This window comes from Medicago sativa, chromosome 1 (genome assembly GCF_051527215.1).
Source record: "Medicago sativa cultivar Bolivia chromosome 1, Bolivia_mono, whole genome shotgun sequence".
Lineage (NCBI taxonomy): Eukaryota > Viridiplantae > Streptophyta > Magnoliopsida > Fabales > Fabaceae > Medicago > Medicago sativa.
The window spans coordinates 59276397-59296778 of record NC_140749.1 but is presented as its reverse complement, the minus strand read 5'-3'; the positions used below and the strand labels follow the sequence as shown (position 1 = coordinate 59296778).

The 20382-nt window shown below is 31.7% G+C and overlaps 2 protein-coding genes and 1 pseudogene across 3 annotated transcripts; 2 read left to right on the top strand and 1 right to left on the bottom strand.

Moving 5' to 3' along the window:
* Positions 1 to 8480: 8480 nt before the first annotated feature.
* Positions 8481 to 10463, top strand: LOC146955876 (UDP-glycosyltransferase 73C4 pseudogene; annotated as a pseudogene). Its single transcript, XR_015012046.1, has 2 exons — positions 8481 to 8632; positions 8758 to 10463. The product of XR_015012046.1 is annotated as a UDP-glycosyltransferase 73C4 pseudogene (transcript).
* Positions 10464 to 16770: 6307 nt separating this feature from the next.
* LOC146955875 (thaumatin-like protein 1b) lies at positions 16771 to 17936 on the top strand. Its single transcript, XM_085724532.1, has 2 exons — positions 16771 to 16972; positions 17095 to 17936. The coding sequence occupies exons 1-2, from the start codon at positions 16798 to 16800 to the stop codon at positions 17784 to 17786; spliced, it is 867 nt and encodes a 288-aa protein (XP_085580658.1). The 5' UTR covers positions 16771 to 16797; the 3' UTR covers positions 17787 to 17936.
* Positions 17921 to 18734, bottom strand: LOC146955874 (uncharacterized). Its single transcript, XM_085724553.1, has 3 exons — positions 18584 to 18734; positions 18305 to 18550; positions 17921 to 18106 (listed from the first exon to the last, which is right to left on the bottom strand). The coding sequence occupies exons 1-3, from the start codon at positions 18596 to 18598 to the stop codon at positions 18059 to 18061; spliced, it is 309 nt and encodes a 102-aa protein (XP_085580679.1). The 5' UTR covers positions 18599 to 18734; the 3' UTR covers positions 17921 to 18058.
* Positions 18735 to 20382: the final 1648 nt, after the last annotated feature.

Sequence of the window (20382 nt, the reverse complement as noted above, 5' to 3'; positions counted from 1 at the left end):
AAAAACCCAACTTTTGCTTTTTGAAAAAATACAAACTCAGGGATAAAATTGTAATTTATGTTTAATTATTAATGCTTTTTTATTTTCTATGCAATTGAGTGACTACTTTTATGCGTCATTAATGCTATCTCTTTCACTGATTCCTTTTTTCAGCTTGCTTCTCTCTCTCCCTGTTTCACATTTTCCTTTCTTCCTGCCGTTTCTTGAAATCAAGCTGCACTTGATTTCTTTTTTCTTTTTTTTACAAGTTTAAGAGGGACAACAATCAAATAAGTTTTGAAGTTTTGGTTTATTAATTGAATTCTTAATTCTTGAGTGATCTTATTTTGAAGCTTTGATTTTGAATCTTTTCCTAAACTTTTATCATGTTCTTAAAATCAAATAATTCCTTGGGTGATATTATTTTCTCCTTGGGTGATATTATTTTCTCATTAATTGTATTCCTAATATTTGGGTGATCTTTGGCAGGCCATGATTAAAAGGTACAAATCTGATTTGTACATGATCACTTGCCACTAAGCTTAAAAAAAATGAAATAAGAAACTGGGAATTTTGTAATCACACACACAAGCTGCACTGATTTGATGAAAACGGAAGAAGACAAGAAAGTGGGAGAAGAAAAGAGAAACAAAATCAGTAATGACGCAGAAAGAAAAGCCAATCATACAAAAAGGAAATAAAAAAGCATTAATAATTAAACATAAATTAAAATTTTATCCCTGAGTTTGTAATTTTTCAAAACACAAAAGTTGGGTTTTTTGGTCCATATGAAAAGGTGTTGGTTTCTAAAATAGACCTTCATGAAAATGAGTGGGTCTATTGTAGCAAACCCCTATATATATATATATATATATATATATATATATAGAGAGAGAGAGAGAGAGAGAGAGAGAGAGAGAGAGAGAGAATATATCATATGAGAATGGTATATTTATATGAGAATGATGAGAATGAATATGAGCCTTCAGATTAAAAGGTATGGCTGAGATTAGATTATCACTTAATAGAGTCATGTGACATTGTCATGTGCCATTCTCATTCCAGTTCAATCTTTTCTCTTAAAACTGATGTGCCGTTTCTTCTTCTTTCAAAAGCTGCAACTGTCTCTTCCTCCCCCTCACAATCAATGATCTTTTCCGGCGACCCAACCATTCCTGCCCTGAAGCCCGTCGTCGTCATCTTCCACCACCGGTACTCCGTCATAAACTCACCGTCGCCACTTTCCTTCACACGTTGGCGGTTGGAAACCCCATAAAAGAAATCGTTCCAAATCTAATTTCAAAACAATGTCTTTGTTCTTCGCACTCTTTCTTTCGATTGATCTAAAACGATTTGAGAAATAAAAACATTCCATTTCCAAATCTAATTTCACCTCCAGATCTGTATTTTAATTTGGTCAAATTAAAAAATTGCTTTAGCTTTTCTTTCACTAAATTAAAATTGTCATTTTTGTATAGAAAAAGGAATGAACAATCAATTAAATGTCATTTGGATTCTGCTGTCTATGTTAATGGTGATGAATTGTCAACATAAATTGCCGTCGGTGGACATAAGAAAGCGTTTTGCTGAATGGTATTGGGGAAGATTAACAAATTAATGAGTAGTTGAGAATTGATAGAATAGGTTAAGACACATGTGAGCATTTTTTTAATCTGGACCATTTATTTTTGATCTAAAGGTTGATAAGTGTTCTCACTATTCTCATATAATTAACCCATTCTCACTAGATATGTCCTATATATATATATATATATATATATATATATATATATATATATATATATATATATATATATATATATATATAATGTAAATAAAGCACTTATTCATATTTATTCAAGGTGCTACGTCATCAAATAACTCAAATTGTGCAATATCCAGTTTTCAACAAAGTTTCACAACGAGATAATAATATCTTCAAGTATGTCAATCTCATAATACATCCAAAAAAAGCTCCAAGGTTCTCAAATAAATCCAACATATAATGTAGCAAGTATGTCAATCTCATAATACATCCAAAAAAAGCTCCAAGGTTCTCAAATAAATCCAACATATAATGTAAATAAACAACTTCCGACAAAGATCCTAATCAGAGCCTACAATTAGACTCTAAAAGCAAGCAAGAAAAATGAGGAAGTGTCAAGCTAATCCTTAAGTACTCAGTCGTCCTAAGCGTTCTCAACCAGTAAGTCTACCCTCAATAGGCATAGGTGGCAACCACATAAAGGAGGTAAGATAAATATTCAACATAAAGAGTATATAAGCACAAGCATAATATCTCACGATTCACATATCACTTAATACAATAATACATACATCAACATCATAAGACAAGCAAACATCCTCATAATCAATTTATTACTAAGATATCATCACATCATTCTCATATCATCACTATTGTCACAAATGTACAAGCAATCACCAAGGAACAAACATAACCATGTACACATCTCCACATATATTCACAAAGTTCACATGATAAATATAATCAAGTATGAGACATTTCACATAGACTCACATGCATGCAATGTTCTAGACATGACTCTATATGCATGCGGTACCATTCTTTGGATGTCGGAGGTTTGTTACCAATTGATCCCCTCGTCACTGGATACCAAAATATCCTAACACTCGTCATTAATGCATACTGAAATATCCTAACATCAAGACTCATGAATGCATGAACATATGATTCATCAAATGCATATGTTTATACAAGACCTCATCATCAATAACATCGTCACTTTTTATACATGTACTCATCATACATACATATATATATATATATATATATATATATATATATATATATATATTCATCATCATCAAAGTCATCATCAAACATATACCACATCAAAGAGGTAACATCACTTCATTTAGCACAATTTGCATTTGAGATGATTAATCTTTTACGCCTAGTTCCACATTTCATGTATACATATCATGGCCAAATCATTCAGCAGTCACCATCTCATCAATAACATATAGTCATTTACAAGTTAACATAACATAAATAATTAATTTCCAAAGTCCGTCTATTTCCTACGTTTGTCAAAGTTTGTCTATTTTCATGATTTCACAACCTTCAATCCAACTCCAACCTAAGCTAGGTTAAACCAATTATAAGTAATCAATTATACTTCAACTAATTAAGTTTAGGTGTTTGGGACCCATTGGTATGCGTCAAAACTAAAAAACGACGAAAAATTGGACTTTCCCCGCACAGAGCGATGCACACGGTCGTGCTGCCTAGGTGCACGGTCGTGCTCACCAAGTTATAAACTTTGGCATGGTCCGTGCCATTTAGGCGCACGGTCGTGCCACCCTGACTGATGGGAAAACCTGATTTTTCGCGTTTTTGTGCGTAAAACTTCGTTTTCAAAGCCGTTTTCGATCTTGTTCGCGCGAAATTCATCCCAAACACTTAGACCACTTATACTTTATGATCTAACATCATTTCAAACCTAGAACCACTTAATTAAACTTATCACAACATAGATTAATTCACTTAATCACCTAAAAACCCATTTTTCTTCAATTCAATCCCACGCCCAAATAAGTTCATAACCATAACAGATATTTTTATCCATTTCAACATAACAACAACTTCACCAATACAATCATATACTCCAATTCATCAAACCACAACTTTCATGATTATTACCCTTGTCTCACAAAAACACCACAACTGAATCCAAACATCACATTTAACATAATCACTTCCATGAATTTTAACATAAACACATACCCTATAACATGACGAGTAATTAGAACATGGATTAAGCAATAATCATCAACAAAATCATGAATTTCACATAAATAAGCTAAAACATCAAAAGCACTTATTTCTGCATCATCAAACATGAATTTTAGCACATCAACAACTTATTTTCACAAATGTCATCGTACCCAAAATTAGCATAATTAGTAGAGCACGAAAATCAACTTTAATCAACTTCAATTTCATAAATTGACAACAAAAATCATGAATCAAATATCACACAAGTGATTATAACTCAATAAGTGAATATAGTCTCTCCCCCTTTACCTCTAACTCTTAAAAAGCTAAGCTCTAATCTACTCTCCCTATTGAGTTTCTTCAAGCTAGGTCATCTTCTCCCTTGAAATTCTTCTTTCTTCCTCTTTCTTTATATTTTCCTCTCTTCTCTCTCTCTCTCTCTCTCTCTCTCTCTCTCTCTCTCTCTCTCTCTCTCCGCCTCTTTCTAGGTGAAACTTACCAAATGAATTCATAATCCTAGTTTGGGACTACTACTAGTCTTATAAACTCTCAGTAACCCTCTCAAATTTGACCCTAACACTGAAAGATAAAAAACACACCCCTCACCAATTGCCTCCTATACCCCGTGCTCATGAAGTGTAACGACATAACAAAAGCTCGCTGACTCAAAACATCGCAGAACCCAACAAGTCCATGACGATCAAGTCATGAAGCCTCGACAACAAGTATTAAGCCTTGAAAAACTTCCTATGCCCCCAACCAATTGCTAGCCTTGGAAACACTCCTAATGATAATTTACGCAATGATAATAGCACATCTGCTACGTTTAAACAAGCTAAACACAACATTTTCCACCACTTCTTCACCTAGGCTTGGTAATATCTCGACTCAAAATTATCATCCCCTTAACCTTTCCCACCAAGCCATTCCCTCCACACACGAAGAAGAAAATTTTGCCAATATTAAATATGTTTGTCCTGATGATCAACATAAGCATAAAAAACCAAATAATATTGATATCCTTGAAGAAGATGGCCCAGTCCACGTCAGGGACAAAAATGCAATCAAATTGATCAATGACAATAGAAGTCTTCAGGATATGACATTAACAAGTATATCTAGCACTATGGAAACAACGTAATGTAATTATCATACTTTCCCTTAATTACTGTAAAGTTATGTATGGATGAATTCCTAGATTTATCTATCCATATATGGAACATTATGGGTGTTGTGAATATGGAAGGGAAGCGTCAAACCCATGTTCTTATTCGTCAATATCGTTCGTTATTAGTTGCTATTTTAGAAACACATATTGTCAGTTTGGTCGAGTTGTGAATTTTTGGAATTCTCTTGGCTATGAGCAGTGTGCAATTTTTGAAGCCCAAGGTCAGGCTGGGGGTGTTTGGTTGTTGAAATCATACATATTTTAAAAAATTAATTGTTAGTATTTTTAATTTATTATCAAAATATTTTTTTATTTTATTTTATCAGATTTCTTAATTTCATTCTATTTTATAGGTATAACTCTGTAAATTATTTTCTTATCCTATCCTAACTGATTCTAAGCCGGTTCATACTTAGGATAGGAATTATAACTAGTGAGGCATGATATGATAAGTTTCATGATTAACTTATCATATCCTGATGTGACATGAAACCCCGGATTGAGACAAAAAATATTCCACAGCAGGGAGTCGAACCCGGAATTCATATTAGTTGAATTTGCTTGATGTGCCACTGTGGATGATGTGATATCCTTCTGCCAATTATTTCTATATAGTACATTAGATTGTGTGGTTTATAATTAGGGGTGTTCAAATCCAAACCGATCCAAATTAAAACCGCAAACTGATCGAAAAAACCAAAAACCGCACAAAACCGAATAATAATGGATGTGTTTGGATGACATTTTATGAAAACACCTCGGATTGGATCGGATTTTGGATTAAATTTTCAAAACCAAACCAAACCAAATCAAACTACATACATATATTTTAATATATATATATATATATATATATATATATATATATATATTTCGCTTTTTTTTCGTAGTGGCCAGGGTTTGAACCCTGGACCTTGCATATTTTTATGCATTGTCCAACTCGCTTTTTATAAGTATAATATACTATATTAAGCTATTATTTATTTTCTTTTTAATTCTTTTAATACTACAAATGAGTTTAATTTAATCAATTTTGTTTCTATTTCATATGTTTCAAATATAATTAATCATTTTTATTTTGTACTATTAATTTTTTTATAAATCATATGTTATATTCCGTATAAAACCTATTATTTTATCATATTTTTATAAGATTATTATTAATAAAAAAAGGTTACAATTTGTAATTTGGATATTCAAAAACCGATCCAAATTAAACCGCATTAAATTGGATCGGATCGGATCGGATTTTTAAAATTAATCATTCTTAACCGAACCGAACCGCATATAATTTTATCTTTGGATTGGATGAGTTTTTGTCTCAAAACCGATCTAAACCGGACCACGAACACCCTAGTTTATATATATGGCATATTATAATGTGTGGTCAATGTATTTTTTTTTCTTTTCTTAAAGTAAACAGCTAAAATGGCCGGACAACATGCCATAGAAAAAGTCCATTAGGTCTATAAGGTCAGTCTATTAAGTACGTACAAATAACTTGCAAAACCATACTCGGCTCATGCTATTCCCACTCAGTTTCTCAAGTCAATAACTTCCACACCTTGTGTTTATGGAAACATAAATATATTAATATCTTATAAGAGTAATTTTGTAAAAAATTATTTTTTTCTTTTTCATTTATATATTACTGTAAGGTGACTATTTACTTTCATCTTGTACATTCTCAAATAATTTGTAGTTTTATTTGGGAAGATAACGTTTTTAGTATTATAGTATATAAATAAATATTGCTCCCACAATCTAAAATTCTTGGCTCCATTTATGTGAGTAGGTGCATCTTCCGCTGTCGTTGTGACCACCTTTTTAATGGATGATTTGTAAGTACATATGTCAATGTTCTTTGAAGTCTATCCTTATACTTAATGAGTCTAATAAGACAATTCATCTAAACTTTTTCATATCGAAAAGATTATAATATATAAAATTATGATTATCGTATATCTTCAAACAAATATGAGAAAGGGGTAGGAAATATTAAGCGCCTAACTTTCATTGCCCAAAAAGTAGTGATATATTGTACCCTTTGGTCAAAAAAAAACAAGCGATATTGTACCCAAAAAAACAAAAAACAAGAAACAGAAGAGTTGGTATTAAAAAAAATACAAAAGATTGCAAAAGAAATCCACAGCCGGGAATCGAACCCGGAATTCATAACAATTGAATTTGCCTGATGTGCTACTGTGGAGGTTATGATACAACTCCGCCAATAATTAATATGTACCAAAACAATATGTGATCAGGGAATTTTACTCTTTTAGCCGTAGTTGTTTTTTTTTTTTTTTAATTTATAGATAACCACTAGTTTCTTTATATCTACACGTGAAAAGACGGGCATTCACGTGCCCGTCTATCCGCTCTTTTTATTATGATAAGGTTTAAAAATTATAAACGGTGTTTTTTTTTTATGAAATTTTGATTTTGATTAAAACGAAAGATATAAATATTTGTTGTTTTCAAGTTGCAACAAAACAAACTAATCAATTATCTATTTCAATGACACCAACAATATAACAAAAAAAAAATATTTTCTTTAAATGACAACAACCACAATCTTTATCATATAAAAAGTTGTTTAAGGATATAATTGGAATAATAAATCAGTAAGTCTAAAAACTTAAAACACATCATATTTAATTTCATCCAACATTACAATTTCATTTTCACCAAACAACATATACCAAATTAAAAACATGGACAAAAAATAATTCTATTATGTAAGAAATGTAAATGACTAAGATTTTATCATTGTCTAAAAATTCAAGTAGCACATAAATACATTTTTGAAATAAAAAGCAAAGAAGAAACTTAACAAAAGAAAATATGTCATTTTATAAAAGTTTTCATTGAGTTTCTCTTCATCTTTTTCTCTCTATTTCAATCTAAATAAGTGATTTTCACATAAATCTAGGTTTTTTCTTCGTGATTTCGTCATCTGAGTGTGGTGGTGTGTTGTTCCTCGTCATGTGCGGAGTTGTTTGTTTTTCTGTCTTGTTTGCGGTGTTCATTTGATTCATATTGAAGGATCAATTCAATCAAAGATTTGCACATCAATGTTGCAGATCCGGAAGCATGAGTATTCTGCTCATTTTAATTTTATCATATATTTTTGTAGGCATTATGCCGTTATATGCTATTAACTTGGATGTTGTGAGTTTGTTCGCAGATTCATCCTTTACGTTTTTAGCGATGTTAAATGATGTACTCTATCGATTTGAATGAATGAATATCGTTTTATTTTTGTCAAAAAAAATACATTTTTTGAAATACAATATTTATTTTTATAAAAGTTGAGTCAAACAAAATATATAAAAAGATAAAGCTGTAATAAATACATTTAGTTTTATAACAGGGCCTTGGAACTCGGGATTTCCAACGTCTCCAAATTTAAGGAGTGTGTGTTTAGTTTTTTCTTCTAGATTAAATTGTGTGAATCTATTTATTAGACTACTTGACCGAGAAAAACATATTAGACTACTTGACCGAGAAAAACATATATTCTCATTTATTATTATAAAATATTAAATGTACCAAATTTCTACCATAAATAAATTGAACAATCTGAAAAATAAATTAGGGACAAAAAATAAGGAACTACAACAATCTACTAGTATTTTCCACCGACTTGAAACTTACATGAAGAATTGCTGACAATCTTATCTCACCAATTTGAGAATTGTTCATGACAAGGAATTTGATGATAGGTATCAAGTTTTTCTTCTTTTCTCTTTTTCCCTCTCAAATATTATAGATTGTATAAATTTACTTTCTAGATTCAGAACTACCTTTGATTATATTTGAACTTTCAATCACAAAATGAAAATTGCAGCCTAAAATGACAAAAGAAGCGGCAATGGATTCAACACAACTAAGCAACATCCACATTGTATGCATCCCTTTTTTGGCACCAGGTCACATTCTTCCCATGGTGGATATAGCAAAGTTATTGGCTAGGCATAATGTGAAGGTAACAATTATCACCACACCCCTTAATGCAATACCATTCAAAACAACCATCAATAGAGAAATCCAATTAGGGTCACCAATACAACTTCTAGAAGTGAAATTTCCAAATGCTGAGGCTGGAATACCACAAGGATGTGAAAGCATAGAAACACTTCCTTCAATGGACCTCAGAGAAAATTTCTTCATAGCTTTAGACTTGTTGCAACAACCAATAGAAGAGATTATTGAAAAGATGGAACCATTTCCAACATGCATAATATGTGACAAACATATTCCATGTCTAGTTGAAACATCAATTAAGTTCAAATTTCCAAGAATAATATTTGATGGGATGAATTGTTTCAACCTATTGTGTAATCACAATATTCATGCTTCTAAGGTTAGTGAAACTCTCTCCGATTCGGACGAATTCGTTGTCCCCGGATTGCCAGATAAAATTGAGATGCGAAAATCTCAATTGCCTATGATATTCAAGCCTAGTTCAAACCAAAATTTGAATGTTATACGTGAGAGAATAAGGGCATGTGAAGAAAAAGCATATGGGATAGTAGTAAATAGTTTTGAGGAGTTGGAAAGTGGCTATGTTGAAGAGTATCAAAGGGTTACGGGAAATAAGGTATGGTGTGTTGGTCCCGTTTCATTAACAAATAAAGATGATATTGAAAAAGCTAAAAGAGGTAGCAAAAATTCAATTGATGATGCAAATCAATATGTGAAGTGGCTTGATTCATGGCCTGAAAATTCTGTAATTTATGCTTGTCTTGGTAGTCTTAATCGTGTAACGCCTAAGCAATTGATAGAATTTGGTTTAGGGTTGGAAGCTACTAATAGACCTTTTATTTGGGTGGTGAGAAAAGCATATAGGTGGGGTGAAGTAGAAAAATGGCTTTTAGAAGATGGATTTGAAGAAAGGGTGAAAGGGAGAGGAATTTTGGTTAGGGGTTGGGCCCCACAAGTTTTGATATTGTCACATAAATCAATAGGTGCATTTTTGACACATTGTGGTTGGAATTCAACATTGGAAGGTATTTGTGGTGGGGTGCCATTAGTAACATATCCTATGTTTGCTGATCAATTTTACAATGAGAAGTTGGTTGTACAAGTGATTGAGAGTGGAGTTAGGGTTGGAGCTGAAATTTCTGTGAATTTTGGTGAAGAAGATGAGTTTGGTGATGGTGTTCAAGTGACTAGGGATAATGTTAAAGAGGCTATTGAAAAGGTAATGGGTGATGGTGAAGGGAAAAATGAGAGGAGAGAAAGGGCTAGGAAATATGCTGACATGGCAAAGAAAGCAATTGAAAAGGGTGGATCTTCTTACATCAACATGTTGAAGCTGATTGAAGACATAATGCATGTCAAGTTAAATAGGTAAATCAATGCTAAGTTTTAGTGCCAAATGCATATTACTTTGAGTTTTATACAATGTATTTGGTATTGGAATTTTGTAGCATTGCTTCTTTGTTTTCTGAAAATTGTGTTGGTGGTTCATTTCTTTTGGTTTAATTGTCTGAATCCTTATGTTGAAAATTGTGTTTTATTTATAATAAATGGTGAATGAATTGATCTGAATCCTTATGTTGTGTTTATTTTGAAGTCACGGTTCTGAAGCATTCATTTGTGACTCTATATTTGTATTGTATCGCGTTCATATGGACCAATGATAGTGAATTCAGGTCTTTCTATTACTATAATCGTTAGATGATACTATGGTCAATGAATTATACACGCAACACATTAAATAGGTTTTTGAATGGAACAATTTTTTATCATATCTTACTTACATTTCAATCAAAATTTAAATTACTAGTATCCTCTTGCGCCAAGAACCGGAACGTTAACACCAACAAAATAAAACAAATCAATTATGAACTAAAAAAACAATTTTTTAACAAATCAAAGAACATTCTTTTGCACATATGTAAAGTGATTTTTACCTTCAAATTAAATAAACTTAGGTACATCTTATTGAGAGAAGAAAAAAAACTTAGGTAAAAATCAAATTTTTAGCAAAAACAAATTTGATATAAAAATTGAATTTCATTTATTTTTAACAACAAAAATAGAATTTTTGAAAAATGACAATTTTCATTCTATGACGACGGTATTGTTTTTCTACACATTTACAAAAATGATAAACTTTGTGAAAAATCTAACCTTGAAGCATGTAGAAAATTTTCTCAAGAACAAAAAATATTATTTTCAAAGAATGGATTAACATTGAATATTCTTGAACATTCCTCAGGAATGTTGAAGGAGAGATTCATATGATTCCACAACGGATTAACTTTGTGAAAAATCTAATGTTGAAGTGTGTAGAAAATTTTCTCAAAAACAAAAAAGTTATTTTCAAAGAATGGATTAACGTTGAACATTTAAAAATTAGCCGAAGTGAGTTGAGTTTCCTCAACTATGATTCCCTTTGCTTAAAGTGATTAACGTTGAAGGAGGAACTCGGTCTCATTGTCGTGGGTTCGCTGACTACTCTAGTAGAGCTTTAGGTATTGTAGTTATTGGGTTTTGAGCAACCCTAGAGATCGTGTCTCTTTCCACATTCCTAGGAACAGTTATTGGCGTTGAGAGCATGGATCATGGGTAATGCATCATTGTCCAGTCATAATATGCTTATGACTCTGATTTGAGCCTTTAACAACCCACATTATGAGTTAGTGGTCTTGAGAAAGAATTAGCTCATCACTATGTTGCTCTAGCATCACCTATCCTTCACTTGATTGTCCAATTATGCATTGTCCGGTAGAAAGTCTGTCACTAAATATGTCATTTTCCCGTAGGTAAAACTCTGGTAGAAAACAATTTTGTTGTCAATTATGCATTGTTCATAGGTAAATGTATATTTGTCTGTAAGTACAAGTCATGTTTGAACATTGCTCATATATTTAATTGCGACTTAGTTTTTTGTCCCTGTAAATGATGTTGGATTTTTTCTTCAATTCTTTTTAAATGAAACTTGTCAAGATTATAACAAGGCCTTTGAATTGTCGGGGACGACCTTGATGCTTAGGGACACAAATTTTGGATTAAATCATTTTTACCTAACTCTCAAATGTTTATTATAAAGATAAAGATATATTAGAGATGCCTAGACTAATATTTATTCAAAAAGACAAACAAATAAAAAGAAACATATTTTCTGATTCTTCTTCTTTTTCCTTAAAAATAATCAGAAAATGTGATTTGTCTTAAATTTATTTTTAGAAGACTATTTCTCATATAGAAGAAGATTTTTTTAAAAATTATTACTAACACACTTTTCTTATTAAAAAGAAGTATTACTGACACTTTTCTTGTTAAAACATCGGACCCTAGCTCAAGTTGAGCCGAAACCATAGAAATCCTCCTAATTCAATAGAAAACCAATGAGCATCCACGGGTGAATATTTCTCCAGTATCAACAATTGTCTGATGCAACGTTTTCCACCATTATAAATTATAAAAGCATAAAATGGTGTCCATCATTATTCTATTGGTTGACAAAGTCGACGCAACAAAGATAATGCCCCCCGCGACCCCGGGCACGCGTCCGGGTTCTGGTCCAAATGTTTTGCAATTATGTAAATTCCTCTGAATTTTTTATGTAAACCCCTATAAATTAGGCAACTTTTTTAGATTTTTTTGATTATTTGCTTGCAATTTCTCATGTATAAACACCTATAAATGCAGGGGCGGAGCCACACACAAGGTTGTGTGGGCTCCTGCCTGCACTAAATTTTCAATTTTTTTTAATACTATTGATAGTTTTAATCTAATAAAAAATTATGATAGATGCTAATGATGGATTATCATCGACCTAAAAAATGAGTATTATTTCTTTGTATGCAACTGATTTAATCTCCTATATGAAAGTGCATCAGTTGAAGACATTGCTAGAGCTTAAAAAAATTATCGATGTTGCGGACCCTTTCAATTTTCATGGAGTTTTTTTTTCTTCTTCTTAATTTTCATGGAGTTTTATTTGTTGTTGCAATAAATTGTGTATACGGTGGTAGTAGGCAACCGTATTGAATGAACTACAAATTAGAAAGCATGATAAGAAATTGAAATTCATGGAAGAAGATGAAGAAAAAGTGGGAAGTACTTTTTTGGTACAAAGAGAGAGATTTCCTAAAAAGAGAGAGATGTGTTACTTATTCAATATTTTTAAAATATGGCAAATCGTAAAGAACAATTGTGATGTATATATTCGGCTTTAAAAAATGAAATGTAATATATATTAAATACTACAAATTATATATATGATGCCCCCACTATTCAAATTTTCTGGCTCCGCCACTGTATAAATGTGTTGCAATTTTTTTTTACCCAAACTTTGTAATAATCCTGACTCCGTCAATGGATAATGCAAACAAATGCCTAATCTAGTTACTCAAAAATAACAATGGCCTAATCTAGTCAATATGCAATCAAATGAATATTGTAGTATTCAGCAAGAAAAAAATTGTCGACAAAAAGAAAAAGAAGAAAACTAATTTATATAGTATTCGTAAAATAAAATAAAATAAAATAAACTAATTTATATACTATATTAGTAATACAAAGATATTATAAAAAATAAATATTAGGTTTTTAAAGTTAATTTTATAGTGGACAATATGATGATGTTGAATGATCTATACACATAAAATTATAAGAAAATCCTTTAAAAACCTCAATATCAACTTCAGATTATTTTTTATCTTTTTGTAATTTTAATATGTATATCTAACACTGTAAATTATCATGCTTCTATTGTTTTTTAGCAGGAAAATTCATTGATAAAAAAAAACAGAAATAGTGCATGAAATGTTACATTGCATGCCTGTCAAAACAGAACTTCAATTTGAAGAAAATAAATTATTAAGAGCAAACACGGCTACCTATCTCATCATACCTCTTTTGTTGATTTGCAAACTGTTTGTCTATCCAACCAGATCAGCCTATCCTCTTTCATTCCTCATAAATACTTAGCATATATGACTGTAAAACTCAAATATTGTGCCAAGATTGAGGGCAAACATTTACAAACTCTCCCTTTTCCCTCCATGGCAAACAACATAGTAATTGTGAGTGTAAAAAATAGAAAGCACAAAGAAGAACCTCATTAGAATAGTATAGTAGAAGTTGAACACTCTAAAGAAATTAAATTGGCAGAGAGAGGAAGAGTCGTACCTCGAAACAAAGTTGATGATCTCCTTGGCTGCATAATTTTTGCTCCATGCCACCCTATTTCCATTCTATGCGACACAATTAAGAAAAAGAGACAATAAAATTAAGACAATTAAATCTCAGAAAGATTAGGCAATTAAATCTCAACATTTCCAACAAAAAAAAAAAAAAATCATGAACCAACATGGCTCTAGTCCTCTAGATCCACCGCAATATACAATACTTAATTGATTAAAAAAGTTAAAGAGTAACTCATTATCAACATTTTAACAAAAAAAACAATGAAGCTATATGAATTGTGGGACTAAATTAAGATCTGGTGCAGTTATAAGATGGAACAGTCATTACTAGGATGAGGTGCAGTTAAGATGGAACAACTGTTATTTGGATATGAGTTACTTTTTTAAAAGAGTAAATTACACTCCCCTCCCCTCAAAGATGCTTGAATTACATTCCCCTCCTCTCTTATGTTAAAATATACACTCCCCTCCCTTGAAAAGTAAAATTTATACCCCCTCCCTTATAAGACGCTTGAATTACAACCCCCTCCCTTAATAATTAAATATGCACTACACTTTAATCTATTTTAACATAAATAAATATTTTTATGATATATATTAATTTTAAACCACCATTTAAGAAAAATTAATTCATTTCTTTATAATTCAAATGTCAATAATAATTAAATTTAAATATTTTTCTATTGATTTTATAATTTAGAGTTTAAAATTAACTTTTAAATAACCATGCTTTATTGTCTTTAGTAATTTTTCATATTTTTTTTTATTTTATTTTGGGTTGTTTCATATTTTATAATAGGGTTTAAAACTACATGTTAATGAAATTGTGAATAAAAAATAGCAAATAATATGTATTCGATTTTTTATTATATTAAAATAGACCCGTAATACTATTTTTTTCGAAGTGCTTAGATTATTATTTTTTTGCTATATTATTAGAAATAAAAAAAATATTGAGAGAGTAAAGTGTAGATTTTAACATAAGAGGGGAGGGGAATGTAATTCAAGCTTCTCTTAGGGGAGGGGAGTGAAAATTTTTGTAATATGTTTTGAATAAGAAGGGAGGGGAGTGTATATTTTAACATAAGAGGGGAGGGAAGTGTAATTCAAGCATCTTTGAAGGGAATGGAGTGTAAAATGATAGACATCTGAATTTTTTTTAGTGGGGTTGATGCAATAGTGGGGTTAGTGAGCTTGTAAGTAGTTAATGCATATTTTTAGGCAAATTAGTGACTTACAAAAGGCATTAGTATTGATTGAAACAACTTTAAATAAATAAAACTGTTGATGGTTTAGTGGCAAGTGTATTGAAGTGCATATCATATTGTATTGAAGTGCATATCATATATATATTAGGTGGTGGGTTCGATTCCTTTGCATTATGAGGTGGTGGGTTCGATTCCTTTGCAAGAGTTTTTTCATAATATTAGGTGGTGGGTTCGATTCCTTGCAAGAGTTTTTTCATAATTTTTTAATATATTAGGTGGTGGGTTCGATTCCTTGCAAGAGTTTTTTCATAATTTTTTTCAAGACTAAAAAAAAATTAGGGTTAATCGTTAGAGTTAATCAGGACTGATTAACATTTTTTAATATATTAGGTTGTGGGTTCGATTCCTTGCAAGAGTTTTTTCATAATTTTTTTCAAGACTAAAAAAAAATTAGGGTTAATCGTTAGAGTTAATCAGGACTGATTAACATTTATATATATAAAGATAAAGATAAGGATAAAGATTAGAAAACCAACGAGGATCCATATTGTTGAATAATTCATATATTAGGTGGTGGGTTCGATTCCTTGCAAGAGTTTTTTCATAATTTTTTTAAAGACTAAAAAAATATTAGGGTTAATCGTTAGAGTTAATCAGGACTGATTAACATTTATATATATAAAGATAAAGATAAAGATAAAGATTAGAAAACCAATGAGGATCCATATTGTTGAATAATTCATATATTAGTTAGGTGGTGGGTTTGATTCCTTGCAAGAGTTTTTTCATAATTTTTTTCAAGACTAAAAAAAATTAGGGTTAATCGTTAAAAGTTAATCAGGACTGATTAACATTTATATATATATAAAGATAAAGATAAAGATTAGAAAACCAATGAGTATCCATATTGTTGAATATTTCTCCAGTATCAACTATTGTCTGCTGCAACGTTTTCCATCATTATAAAAGCAAAAAATGGTGTTCATCATCATTCTATTGGTTTGACAAAGTCGACACAACAAAGATAATGCCAACAAATGCCTAATCAAATATACGCTATCGAAGGAATATCTTAGTATTCAGTAAGAAAAAAATTGTCGACAAAAAGAAAAAAAGCAACTAAATTATATAGTATTCATAAAATAAATAAAAAACAAATTTATATAGTAATATATTAGTAATACAAAGATCTTATAAAAAATAAATATTAGGTTTTTAAAGTTTATTTTATAGTATACAATATGATGATGTTCAATGATCTATACACATAAAATAATAAGAAAATCCTCTAAAAACCTTAATATCAACTTCAGATTTATTTTATTTTATTTTTTTTGTAAATACGTACAACGGACCAAGTACTACTTAAGATTTTATTTGAGACTTTTTTCGATCCATGGAGGCTTAAATATGTAGAATTGTTCCATATAGTTACCAAATACTATTCATATTTTATTTTTATTGACCGGAACAAATATAAATTAAGATTCAACCCATCGATAGAAGTCTATATATATGTCAAGAAGAAGAGAGCAACTTCATCAATCACCTTCAAACAGCAAAACTACAATCCAAAGAGAAAATACTGCACCAATATTCACAAGCCTGCAAAACAAGATTAATCAAGTCATATCCAAAATGAAGAACACCAATGTTGCTTTATGCTTTAGCTTGGCATTCCTCTTCTATGGTATAAATATCAATACTCAACTACATCAATTTTTCATATAGTTGATCAATTAATTTATTTTGCTTAGTTAATAAATTCAGTTGCAGTAATAATATATCCTGATTTTGCATTTGTTTATGCAGTGGTTGGAGGAGCTAAGGTGACATTCACAAATAGGTGTGAATACACTGTATGGCCAGGAACATTAACCGGAGACCAAAAAGCTCAACTATCAACAACAGGTTTCGAGTTAGGACCTGGAGCAACAACTTCAGTGGATCTTCCATCACCATGGTCGGGTAGATTTTGGGGCCGAACTGGATGCTCCGACAACAATGGAAAGTTCAGTTGTGCCACCGCTGATTGTGCCTCTGGTCAAGTCGGTTGCAACGGTGCTGGTGCAATCCCACCAGCAACATTGGTAGAAATAACGGTAGCAACAGACGGGGGACAAGACTTCTACGATGTGAGCAATGTGGACGGATTCAATGTGCCAATGTCTGTAACCCCACAAGGTGGCAGTGGTGACTGCAAAACCTCCAGTTGTCCGGGGAACATTAATGTTGTGTGTCCTTCAGAGCTCCAAGTGATAGGTTCTGATGGGAGTGTGGTTGCTTGTAAGAGTGCTTGTTTGGCTTTAAATGAAGATAAATATTGTTGTCGTGGAGATTTCAATACAGAAGAAAAATGTCCACCCACTAGACTTGGTGTTGTCGGAGCATCCAGTTCGGGTCCCAGATTTAGGTGTTTGAAAGAGCTCCTGATGAAATCTCCACGACAACAATATTTATCCAAATGTGAAGTTGCGGGACGCAGATTAAGATACTGCAATTGATAAGGGAAGGTATCAAAGGTTAGTCGGCAAACTTATATATATATCTAGCACATTCTAGACCTGATGTTGCCTTTGTAGTACGCTAAGTCAGCCAAGTCACGCACCTACCAAAGGAGTTGCATTTACTAGTTGCATTCCGAATTGTGCAATATTTGAAAAGAACACCATGTAGAGGAATTTTGTTCGAACGGAATGGAAGTGTGGGTCTTGAAGCATATACTTATGCTGACTATGCAGGGTCAATTGTGGATAAGAGATGATATTGCACCTTCCTAGCTGGGAATCTTGTGACTTGGAAGAGTTAAAAGCGTGGTATCACACTGCAATGAAAAGATACAATCATGCAAAGGCATACAATGAAGAAGAATCAATTCAGAAAAAGAACACCAACAATAACAAAAATACCAAGCATCTCTACCATTTTTTGAGGGACAAACAAGGATTATAACTTTCAACCACCCTACATATAGTTATGATCATGAAAATGAAGAAGAAATATAAGGACAGGCGGAACTTACGTTGAATATTGACAGGGCCTCCAAAAGCAACGGCCTGGTTTCAGGAGAAGCAACTTTGCCATTAACAAATCTCCATCTTATATCAATCTCATTAAGGGGTTCCAAACATATACCCTCTTGCTTTTTCTTTATAACATCCAAAAGAGATTCAGGGAGTTTCTCAGCCTCTCTAGCTAGGAGGTTCTCCAAAATAGAATGTATTCTTGTGCAATCATTGCAACAAAGCCAGTCCCCTTCCGGCAATTCCTGCAATATATGAAGAAAGACATATAGTGATACCTTCAAATATGCCATTTTATGATCCCTCAAACAGCCCACATGATATTCCTTTTCACACTGCAATGAACAAGGAGGGGAAGAGGGTTAAGGAAATAGCGTGAAGTTTGTTCAGCATAACTTAGTCAATCCTATAAATCATTGTCGATCTGATTATACCCTTCTTCAAATAAGGAAACTTTGGGTCTGTTTACTTTGTGAAAACATTTCCTATGAATGTTAACAAGGAGAAAAAAGACTCTTCAAGTGAACAATTATATTAAAGTTCCAGAAACAATGAAAATGACAATAACTATTTTCATTATTTCCATAAATGCATCATCCCTAGCTAGCAATTTATCGTCTCTTCATCACAATGGCTCGCTTCAAAAGTCTCTCCTCTTCATTTTTTTTAGGTAGAATGTCTCTCATCTTCTTAATAGCATATTAAAATGAATACATTTTAAGAAATGAAAGCAAAATATTTTCACAAAATAAACAAGCACTTAATTATAAATGTACATTCTTATTATTGCTGATACAGATGCACATTCTGTACATTTCCAAACATAAGACATTTAGGGTCTGTTTGGTTGCAAAAAGAAAGTGTAAGGAAAGATAGTGAAAGGAAAGATTGTATAAGGAAAGAAAGGGAGTGGAAAGTGAGAGGATTGTTTTAGTTGTTTGGTTTAAGAGAAAGTCGATTAGAAAGTTTGAGGAAAGAATGATCTATTTTAAGTAATTGACATAAACACCCATTTGTTCAAAAAAGGAAAGAATAGTAACATAAATAAAAAAAAACAATAATGGTAGGGGTGTTTTGGACTTTTTAAGTAAAATGGTGAGTTTCCTCAACCTTTCTGCACGTTTTGGTGTGGAAGGATTTTTTGTGTGGGGCCCACCAGATTCTTTCTTTCCATCCCTTTTTAGAGTGTTTCCAAACAATGGAAAGTGTTTCTTTCCTCAACCTTTCTTTCCTCATCCCTTTCTTTCCTTTGAACCAAACATACCCTTAGGGTATGTTTGGTTCTATGGAAAGATAGTGGGGAGGAGAGAAAGATGAGGGAAAGAAGCATTTTCCCTTGTTTGGAACACCATAGAAAGGTTAAGGAAAGAAAGATTTCAATGGGGCCCACCTTAAAAAACCTTTCCACACTAAAATGGCCGGAAAGGTTGAGGAAAGTTGAAAAAAGGCATCCAATTGAACAAAATGACCAAATAACCCTTGCTTTTTGATGCATATTTCTTGGCATCACGTGAAGTGCTTCTTTGTTTTGTTTATTCCAATTTGCTTCAATACTGACATAGATTTATGCATGTTTATTCCAATTTATTCTAATTCATTTTTATTTCTTATATCTACTTGTTATTTTGCACTGTTATTTATTTTATTTAGAAATATATAGTCACTTATTAGTATATATTATTGTTATTACTATATATTTGATAAAAAATTATATATTATTTTATTTAAATGTGAGGCTATATATGTCATTTTAGGAAATACACATCTTTCTTTCCTTTCACTTTCCTATCACTTTCATCAATACCAAACAACTAAATAATCATCTCACTTTCCATTCACTTTCTACTCACTTTCATTCCTTCAACAATCTTTCCACTTACAATCTTTCCTTTCACTTTCTTTGATCTTCCAAACAAACCCTTAAGAGATGACTAAAAAAAGCCAGGGCTTTCTTATTTCTGGCATAATAATTGCTACGAAAAAGTCACATTCTTATTATTGCTGGTGTTGTTTTGGTCTGGCATTTTTTCACTGCTCAAAAAAGGAAAGTGGATTCCATGCTCTGACTTAGTTGACA

Excerpts from the sequence above, each read along its gene's own strand:
- LOC146955875 (XM_085724532.1), top strand. The coding sequence starts at position 16,798 with ATGTCAAGAAGAAGAGAGCAACTTCATCAATCACCTTCAAACAGCAAA. Across the intron at positions 16,973-17,094 it reads CTTGGCATTCCTCTTCTATG|TGGTTGGAGGAGCTAAGGTG; the intron begins GTATAAATATCA and ends TTGTTTATGCAG.
- LOC146955874 (XM_085724553.1), bottom strand. Across the intron at positions 18,107-18,304 it reads AGGCCCTGTCAATATTCAAC|TGTGATACCACGCTTTTAAC; the intron begins GTAAGTTCCGCC and ends TTTTCATTGCAG.